Source organism: Gadus macrocephalus, chromosome 5 (assembly GCF_031168955.1).
Source record: "Gadus macrocephalus chromosome 5, ASM3116895v1".
Classification (NCBI taxonomy): Eukaryota; Metazoa; Chordata; class Actinopteri; order Gadiformes; family Gadidae; genus Gadus; species Gadus macrocephalus.
The window spans coordinates 20,162,696-20,172,440 of NC_082386.1; the positions used below are offsets into that span (position 1 = coordinate 20,162,696).

The 9,745-nt window shown below is 54.1% G+C and overlaps 2 protein-coding genes across 2 annotated transcripts in view; one reads left to right on the forward strand and one right to left on the reverse strand.

Moving 5' to 3' along the window:
• Window positions 1–41: 41 nt before the first annotated feature.
• sec23a (Sec23 homolog A, coat complex II component) overlaps window positions 42–9,745 on the reverse strand; it is a 20,272-nt gene continuing 10,568 nt past the window's right edge. The window contains exons 12-19 of the mRNA XM_060051466.1: window positions 9,440–9,529; window positions 5,720–5,826; window positions 5,076–5,307; window positions 4,476–4,637; window positions 3,657–3,743; window positions 1,292–1,447; window positions 1,058–1,123; window positions 42–655 (exon numbers count right to left, since the gene is read on the reverse strand). Of these exons, the coding sequence (XP_059907449.1) occupies window positions 566–655; window positions 1,058–1,123; window positions 1,292–1,447; window positions 3,657–3,743; window positions 4,476–4,637; window positions 5,076–5,307; window positions 5,720–5,826; window positions 9,440–9,529 (990 nt within the window). The 3' untranslated portion in view covers window positions 42–565. The remainder of the gene's footprint in view (window positions 656–1,057; window positions 1,124–1,291; window positions 1,448–3,656; window positions 3,744–4,475; window positions 4,638–5,075; window positions 5,308–5,719; window positions 5,827–9,439; window positions 9,530–9,745) is intronic.
• LOC132457338 (melatonin receptor type 1B-A) lies at window positions 6,427–9,447 on the forward strand. Its single transcript, XM_060051588.1, has 3 exons — window positions 6,427–7,574; window positions 8,544–8,697; window positions 9,237–9,447. Exons 1-3 carry the CDS (start codon window positions 6,863–6,865, stop codon window positions 9,445–9,447), a joined length of 1,077 nt encoding a protein of 358 aa, XP_059907571.1. The 5' UTR covers window positions 6,427–6,862.

A 9,745-nucleotide genomic window follows, 5' to 3' on the forward strand; every position in this document is an offset into this window, starting at 1 on the left:
AGGTCAATAACTGCCAATAACCTGAAGGAAAGACTTGCATATTGATGTTGCTGCCACATTTTATTACAAAGATGAGACAAACATTTAACACAGTAACATCACACCCAGCTCCCCCCAACATGACATCACACCATACATAGTGTGTATATAACATACTTAATAATGATGATAGGGCCACAACTAAATTAGCTTTCTTAGAAATCAAATTGCAAACTGGGATGTTTTATGTTCAGAGAATATTGCTTGAATTTAGCCTGCAGAAAAATAATGAGCTTCTATTTATTTCTTTCATCAATCACACACACACACACACACACACACACACACACACACACGGTTGTTGTGGTAGTGTTTTGATCGGTCTAAACCAGGTTAATACGTGTATGTGTGCCAAAGTAGATTGGTTGATATGCTTGTAGAATGGCTTAAAGGTTTCTAAGCGGTTGCTAGGCATGTCAATCTGTTGCTAGGCTTGCAGTATCGTTGACAGGCTTGTTCAATGGTCGCTAGGCTTGTTGGTCTTTGCTAGGCTTGTTTATCTGTTGCTAGGCGTGTAGGTCAGTCGCTAGGCAGCACTAGAGACAGCGAGCTTCTTCAGATGGTCCATGAAGACCTGCAGGCTGACGTCATCCGTCAGGATTGGAGCCCCCGATTCCTGCAGGACAAGACGAACAGATTACACCCCAGATTAACTGACTACACTACAGATTAAACAACAGATTATCAGACTACTATACCATACTACATATAACATTCAAGATGAACAGGCTATACTACAAATAACACTCCAGATTAACATACTACTATACTACAAATAACACTCCAGATTAACATACTACAAATAACACTCCAGATTAACAGACTACTATACTACAAATAACACTCCAGATGAACAGACTATACTACAAATAACTCTACAGATTAACAGACTTCACTACAGATGAACACATTCAACTAGATTAACAGATGCACTACAGATGATGCTACAGATTAACAGGCTCCAGTACAGATTCAGAGATAACAGTGGACTCTGCAACAGGTGTATAAAAGGTCTCACCTGTCCCCAGTTATACATGTTGTTGTGGGTCTGGGATGGGTTCACTTTGGAGAGCAGGAACCGAGCCTGTGGAAACATCATCATCATCATCATCATCATCTCAACCAGCATAGTGTGTGTGTGTGTGTGTGTGTGTGTGTGTGTGTGTGTGTGTGTGTGTGTGTGTGTGTGTGTGTGTGTGTGTGTGTGTGTGTGTGTGTGTGTGTGTGTGTGTGTGTGTGTGTGTGTGTGCACCTGGCTCCCTCCGTGCTCAGTGTCTATGTAGCGGGGCATGGGGAAGCGTGTGTGCAGGAGCTCCTGGGCGTCGTCCACCGGCGCCTGCAGAAGATGCCGGAAGTTCTCGTACTCGGTCATCTCCTGGTAGCCCGCCTTCCTCCACTGGGCCACCATCTGGGGAGAGAGAGGGAGAGAGAGAGACACTCAGTTACCATCTGGGGAGAGAGAGGGAGAGAGACACTCAGTTACCATCTGGGGAGAGAGACACTCAGTTACCATCTGGAGAGAGAGAGAGAGAGAGAGAGAGAGAGAGAGAGAGAGAGAGAGAGAGAGAGAGAGAGAGAGACACTCAGTTACCATCTGGGGAGAGAGAGAGAGAGAGACACTCAGTTACCATCTGGGGAGAGAGAGAGAGAGAGAGAGAGAGAGAGAGAGAGAGAGAGAGAGAGAGAGAGAGAGAGAGAGAGACTCAGTTACCATCTGGAGAGGGAGAGGGAGAGAGAGAGACTCAGTTACCGTCTAGAGAGAGAGAAAGACAAAGACAAAGACATGAGAAAGAGAGGGAGAGGGAGAGGGAGAGGGAGAGAGAGAGAGAGACTCAATTACCATCTAGAGCAGGTGTGTAACATATGGCCCGCGGGCCGTATGTTTGACACACCGGCCCGCGAGATGATTTGATCAGGCCCGCGACTTGTAGAGCAGACAAAGTAAGCCTCTAGCGCACTCCTGTGATGAGTTATGATTTTTTAAAGAAATAACCAAAATTCTCACTCCAGCCGCTAGGGGGCAGCCAAAATAAAAAAAGGAAGGAAATCCCACACTTGTTCTTGTTTCACCACAATGAAGAAGTTATCAAGGGTGACATCCCCATTACCAAAATGTCTTTGTCAAAAATATGAAAAGTGGACACAGAGTGCAGAGTTTTCCAGGAAATGGAAAATTCTCAGTCCAGGAAATGGACTGAGAATTATTTATTCACAGAGGTGAAGACAAAAGCAGTGTGCTTGGTATGTAATCAGCAAGTTTCAGTGCTCAAAGAATATAATATTCGGTGCCACTATGAGACTCTTCATAAAGAAAAATATCACCATTTGAAAGGACAACTAAGAAAAGAGGAGGTAGACAAATTGTGAGTTGGTCTGAAGAAACAGCAGTCTACTTTTACTTTCAGCCGCGAGATCAGTGATGCAGCAGTGATCTGCCTTTGCCAACATTAGTCTGTCGAGGAACACTGTCGCAGATAGGGTAACAGAGCTCTCAGGAGACTTGGGCAGCCAAATGATTGACAAAATCAAGTCATTTTTTGGCTTTTTTCGGTAGCAATTGATGAGAGCACTGATGTAATTGATATTGCTCAACTGGACATATTTATTCGGGGTGTTGATGAGACTTTGACAATCAGAGAGGAGTTCCTTGAGGTGGTGCCTATGAAGGACACTACAACAGCGAATGACATTCAGCTCTCTCGTTGGAGCGCTGGACAAGGTCGGAGTGGACTGGTCCCGTGCCGTCAGCCTGGCTACAGACGCCGCACCATCAATGGTCGGGGAGAAAGGGAGGCGTTGCGACAAAATTCCGAGAGAAAGTACAGACCGCAAATGAGGGACATGATTTTTTTGGCATTTCACTGCATTTTGCATCAAGAAGCGTTGTGTTGCAAAACACTAAAAATGGATCATGAAATGAGTGTGGTTGTAAAAACTGTACATTTCATCAGAGGGCGAGGTCTGAATCACCGTCCGTTTGACCTTTTCTCAGAGATAAAGACATTCAGGCTGGCGTACCATACCACACTGAAGCTGAGGTGCCGTGCTCAAGCGTTTGTTTGAGCTACGAGAGGATATTGGACAGTTCATGGAGAAAAAGGGCAGCCCAGTGAAGGAACTTAAATGTCCGCAGTGGCTGCAGGATCTTGCCTTTATGGTGGATATTACACAGCACCTGAATAATCGTAACAAAATGTTGCAGGGCCGCAAAATAATTGTCATTCAGTATAACGACAGCATCCGCGCATTCAAGTTAAAACTGTCACTCTGGGAGACGCAGCTATCTAGTGGTGTCACCGCCCATTCCCCATGGCCAACAGCTGTGCGTGCGGCCGGACGTGATGCTGATATGGATCAATAGACTATAAGATAACTTGAGATCAGATGGGCCGTATGTGGCCCTTGAACCAATGTGAGGTTGACAACCCTGAGAGAGAGAGAGAGAGAGAGAGAGAGAGAGAGAGAGAGAGAGAGAGAGAGAGAGAGAGAGAGAGAGAGAGAGAGAGAGAGAGAGAGAGAGAGAGAGAGAGAGAGAGAGAGAGAGAGGAGAGAGAGAGAGAGAGAGACTGACTATGTTTGAGTGGGTGTGGTCAGGGTGTAAGGGGCGGGGCCTCTACCTCTCCATGGTAGATGAGGATCTGGAAGAAGGTGTCCATCAGCAGGATTCGGTCGGGCAGGATGCTGCTGCTGTCCAGCAGCACGGGCTGAAACCACAACGCCCTCTTAGCCAATCACATCACGCCACCTCATCACACGCATCACCAACGTTACCTAGCTTGAATTACTAGCCCTGTTCAGAACCAGCGGAACGCTTTGCAAAAACCCCCACAGTTTAAAACATGAACCAGCACGCCAACACACCGGAAACATCATAGACACGCATAACCTAGCACATACGCGCAAGCATATACAGACCATATATTTAGACCTGCACAAAAAACGTGCGTGTGTTGTGGCGGCTACATGCTAACGTGTGTATGTGTGTTGTAGCGGCTTTATGCTAACGTGTGTGTTTGTGTGTGTGTATATATATCAATATATATGTATGTGTGTATATGAGTGTGTGTGTGTGTGTGTGTGTGTGTGTGTGTGTGTGTGTGTGTGTGTATATTAGTGTGTGTGTGTGTATATGAGTGTGTGTGTGTGTGCGCGAACGCATGTGTGTGCGCGTATGTATACAAGTGTGTGTATGTGTGCGTGGTGTGTGTATGAGTGTGCGTGCGTTCGTGTGTACGTGTGTGTGTGTGCGTGCGTGTGTACGTGTGTGTGTGCGTGCGTGTGTACGTGCGTGTGTACGTGTGAGTGCGTGCGTGTGTACATGTGTGTGTACGTGTGCTTGCGTGTGTGAGTGCGTGTGTTCATTTGTGAGTGCGTACGTGCGTGTGTACGTGTGTGAGTGTGTGTGTGTGAGTGTGTGTGTGTGGGCGTGCGCGTACCTCTGGGGGTCCGTTGAAGGAGTAGGCGTAGAGCACGGGCTGCACCATGATGAGCGCCTGGGTGAGGTCGTGCCTGACGAACTGGTGCCTGTAGTACGAGCTCTCGTCAGGGCTGTTGTTGAACACCTGCAGGAAGGGGGACCTGCGCAGGTGGAACATGAACTACACGCGCACACACACACGCGCGCGCGCACGCACACACACACACACACACACACACACACACACACACACACACACACACACACACACACACACACACACACACACACACACACACACACACACACACACACACACACACACACACACACACACACACACACACACACACACACACACACACGCGCGCGCAATTTAGGAGCGCAATAGTGTTATAAAGTGGAGTAATAGACGCCAGGGGTCAAGGGTCAGGTGTCAGGGTTGTTCCTAGGATGGAGTCTCAGGGGTCAGGGGTCATGGCTGTACCTGGGATGGGGTCAGGGGTCATAGGATCAGGGCTGTACCTGAGAATAGGTCATAGGGGTCAGGGGTCATAGGGTCAGGGCTGTACCTTGGATTAGGTCATAGGGGTCAGGGGTCATAGGGTCAGGGCTGTACCTGGGGGTAGAGGGAGAAGGTCTCGGAGAAGCGGAAGGAGTTGGGGTCGTCCTTGTGGTAGTCCCCGAACTTCTGGCAGAGCCTGATGAGCTGTCGGTCGAGCCAGCGCAGCACGTCGGGGCCCTCCTCGCTCTCCGCCCGCTGCACCGCCAGACGGGCCATCAAGATGGCCGCCGCCTCCTGGTCGAAGGACGCCGCGATGCTCTGGATCTGGGTCTGAGCATCCGCCCAGCTGGGGGGGGGGGGGAGAAAAGAGAGAGAGAGAGAGAGAGAGAGAGAGAGAGAGAGAGAGAGAGAGAGAGAGAGAGAGAGAGAGAGACTCAGTCACTATGTTCCCGTCATGCCGGGTAAACCGAGCCTGATCTTGGGTCAGGTGACTCCCTGACCCCTGGGTGACCCCTGAAGCCAGGACGCCTGGTCTGCACGGTGGTGGAGCGGACTGGGAGAGGCGCGTTGTGCGTCTGTTGGCGTGTGTGGGCGTGCGGTTCGTCGTACGTGTGTTTTGGCGCGTGTGGGGCCCACACTCGCCAAAAACACACGTACGACGAACCGCACGCCCACACACGTACGAGACTCAGCACGCCCACAGTGTGGGCGTGCTGAGTCTCGTACGTGTGTGGGCGTGTGTGCGGCCGTGCGCTCACTTGCGTGCGGTGGTGGTGACCCGGATGCGGCGCTGGCCGGAGGAGTGCTGGTACTGGGTCACGAACTGGAGGGCGCCCCGCCCGCCCTGGGGGATGGGAGCGTTGTGCTGGGAACACAGAAACACACACACCTTTACAACGGCCCGTACGACACACCTGGACACACCTGGACACACCTGGACACACCTGGACACACCTGGTCACTCATGGTCACACCCGGTTAAACCTGTTTTCACTCGATAATACCTGGACACACCTGGTTCAACCGGTCCACACCTGGTCACATCTGCCTCCGCTTGGTCACACCTGGTCACACCTGTCTAAACCTGGTTCAGCCGGTCCGCACCTGGTTATGGAGTGGCCTTCGTCTGTTTACATCCATCATTTAAAGATCCTGCTCTACTTTAAACCTCTAGTTCGGCCAAACAGTCCACAGGTAGCCAAACATCATCTGGAGGTCCTGTCCCATAATGACCACTGGTTGAGCCAACAGACATCTGGGAAAGCAGGAGGCTTCAGCGGCCTGAGGAGTCACTTCCCATGACCCCTCTGCAAGCATTATGTCAACATGTTCCCACTGCCTGCTCGTGTTGGAGGAGGGGAACGCAGAGAGGGCCTCACAGAACCAGGAAGACAGCGGGCACGGCCAATCCCATCGACAGAGACACCGGGCAGAGCCAGTGAGAGCCAAGGAGACATACGTCACAGCAAGGTAGCCCCACAGCTGAAGCCTGACAAGTTCACCTTCCCCATTCTACGAGTTCCTGCAGGAAGTCAGGGGAGAGAGACGGGGGTCATGTGATGCGTAACCATGGCGCATCAATCATTCACCCGCTGTGATAATTAAACATAAACACAGGGAGGGGCCAGATGGGGAAGAGCGAGAGAGGACGGAAGAAGAGCAGAGACAAAGGGTAGAGGAGAGGCGGAAGGCAGCGCGAGGAAAGTCTCCGAAGAGATCATTCGATCGCGAGCGTTTTTTGTCCTTCGAGCGAAGCCGGTTTCTCTCTCAACGAGCCCAGCGAGCGAGGGGAGCACGGAGCAAAGGGAGCGAACGCCGCCGCGGTCGGTGATGTCAGCGCTCACGTGGTGACGTCCCAGCGGCGGGGCGGGGCTAGGCGTCGGCGGCGGCCCCCCCAGAGGATGGAGGCGTGGGCGAGCGGCGTGTTCGCCGCCCTCGCGGCGCTCAACAGCGCGGCCAGCGTGGCCGGCAACCTGCTGGTCCTCCTCCTGCTGCTGCTGGACCGCGAGCTGCGGGCCGAGGCGTCGGCGCTCAGCCTCAGCCTGGCGCTCGCCGACCTCGGCCTGGGCCTCAGCGTGCTGCCGCTGGCCGCCCACAGCAGCCTGGCCGGGGGCGGCGGGGCCGGCCCGGGGCCCCCGCTGTGCCAGGCGGCGGGCTTCCTGTCGGTGCTGCTGCGGACGGCGTCGCTGCACTCCCTGGCGTGGCTCACGCTGGGCCGCTGCTCCCAGCTCTGCCTGGCGCTGGGCCCCGGGCGGCTGTGGGCGGGCCGCCGCACCCTGGGCCCGCTGCTGCTGCTCTGGGCCTTCTGCCTGCTCACCGCCGCGCTGCCGCTGCTGGGCGTGGGCCGCTACGCCTACAGCCGCACCACCTTCCTGTGCGGCCCCGAGGCGGAGGCGGCGGCGGCGGGGGCGGGGGGGCGGGGCTTCAGCCTGTACGTGCTGCTGGTGGGCGCGCTGCTGCCGCTGGGGGCCGTGTGCGCGCTGCAGGCCTGCATGGCCGCCACGGCCCGGAGGCAGGCGCGGCGCGGCACCTTCGCCTGCAACCGGGACCACTGCTTCTACGTCCCCGCCAGCAGCTACAGCCGCACCGCAGGCCTGCTGCTCGCCACCTCAGGTCAGTGCACAGCCCGCCCTATTGGTCAGCCTCGGGACCATGGACCCGCCCTATTGGTCAGCCTCTGGACTATAGACCCGCCCTATTGGTCAGCCTCGGGACTATAGACCCGCCCTATTGGTCAGCCTCGGGATTATAGACCCGCCCTATTGGTCAGCCTCGGGACTATAGACCCGCCCTATTGGTCAGCCTCGGGACCTTAGTCCCGCCCTATTGGTCAGCCTCAGGACCTTAGTCCGGCCCTATTGGTCAGCCTCAGGACCTTAGTCCCGCCCTATTGGTCAGCCTCAGGACCTTAGTCCCGCCCTATTGGTCAGCCTCAGGACCACAGTCCCGCCCTATTGGTCAGCCTCAGGACCACAGTCCCACCCTATTGGTCAGCCTCGGGACTATAGACCCGCCCTATTGGTCAGCCTCGGGATTATAGACCCGCCCTATTGGTCAGCCTCGGGACTATAGACCCGCCCTATTGGTCAGCCTCGGGACCTTAGTCCCGCCCTATTGGTCAGCCTCGGGACCTTAGTCCCGCCCTATTGGTCAGCCTCAGGGCCTTAGTCCCGCCCTATTGGTCAGCCTCAGGACCTTAGTCCCGCCCTATTGGTCAGCCTCAGGGCCTTAGTCCCGCCCTATTGGTCAGCCTCAGGACCTTAGTCCCGCCCTATTGGTCACCTTCAGGACAATAACCTTTCCCCATTGGTCAGCCTGAGGATAATAACCTTTCCCCATTGCCCAGTCAATACTCCTTCCCTATTGGTCAGCCATGAGCATTTTAAAGGGTAGCTATGTCCTACGTTTGAGAGCATATCTCTGTTCACGTCCGCCGTCGGTACGCTTCCTTAAGTTATGCAGTCTCTGCCCTGATGGGAGCTGGGCCAACATCCTCAACATTTATCATGCAGTCCGTACCGGTTTGTGCTCTTGTGTGTGTGCGTGCGTGATCGCGCCCGTCTGTCGGTGTGCGTGTGCCAGGGTGTGTGTTGGTGTGCTGGCTGCCCTACATCTGCGTGGGCGTGTACCAGGCGGTGGGGGGGCAGGCCGTCCCGGCGGAGGTGAGCTGCCTGTCAGCCGGTCTGCTGCTGTGCTGCCCCTCCCTCAACCCCTGGAGCTTCTCCATGAGCCACACGTAAGACCCCCCCCCCCCCTCCTCATCATCATCATCACCACCATAACGCCCTTCACTTACTGCAGATTGACCACCAAATAAAGGTTGTGTGTGTGTGTGTGTGTGTGTGTGTGTGTGTGTGTGTGTGTGTGTCTCTCCCTCTCTGTGTGTGTGTGTGTGTGTGTGTGTGTGTGTGTGTGTGTGTGTGTGTGTGTGTGTGTGTGTGTGTGTGTGTGTGTGTGTGTCTCTCCCTCTCTGTGTGTGTGTGTGTGTGTGTGTGTGTGTGTGTGTGTGTGTGTGTGTCTCTCCCTCTCTGTGTGTGTGTGTGTGTGTGTGTGTGTGTGTGTGTGTGTGTGTGTGTGTGTGTGTGTGTGTGTGTCTCTCCCTCTCTGTGTGTGTGTGTGTGTGTGTGTGTGTGTGTGTGTGTGTGTGTGTGTGTGTGTGTGTGTGTTTTTGTCTCTCCCTCTGTGTGTGTGTGTGTGTGTGTGTGTGTGTGTGTGTGTGTGTGTGTCTCTCCCCTGTGTGTGTGTGTGTGTGTGTGTGTGTGTGTGTGTGAGCAGCAGCTACAGGGCCGCCCTGAGGAGGGCCGTTGCCAGGGTAACTCCGGTGTTCTACCGATCAGGAAAGACGCCCCAGAGTCCACCACAGAGCTCCGCCCACTTAACAACGGACCTGGCCAATCACAGCCCAGCGGCGACCACCCTACATCCGCCGCCGCCGCCGCTGACCCCGCCCCCCCCAGTGACCTCTGACCTCCGCCTACCTGGTTGACGACCTCGAGGTAGAGGGCCAGGGTGGTGCTGGGGTCCAGTCCGCACATCTTCCACTGGCAGGTCCCCCCCGTGCCGATCTCCTGCACACACACACACACACACACACATTAATACACACACACACACACAAATACACAAACATTACTACACACACACGCACAAACATTAACACATACACACACACACACATTAAGACACACAAACACACGCACACATACATACACACACACACACACACACACAGGCATACATTAATACACACAAACACACACAAACACACAATACAGACAAACACA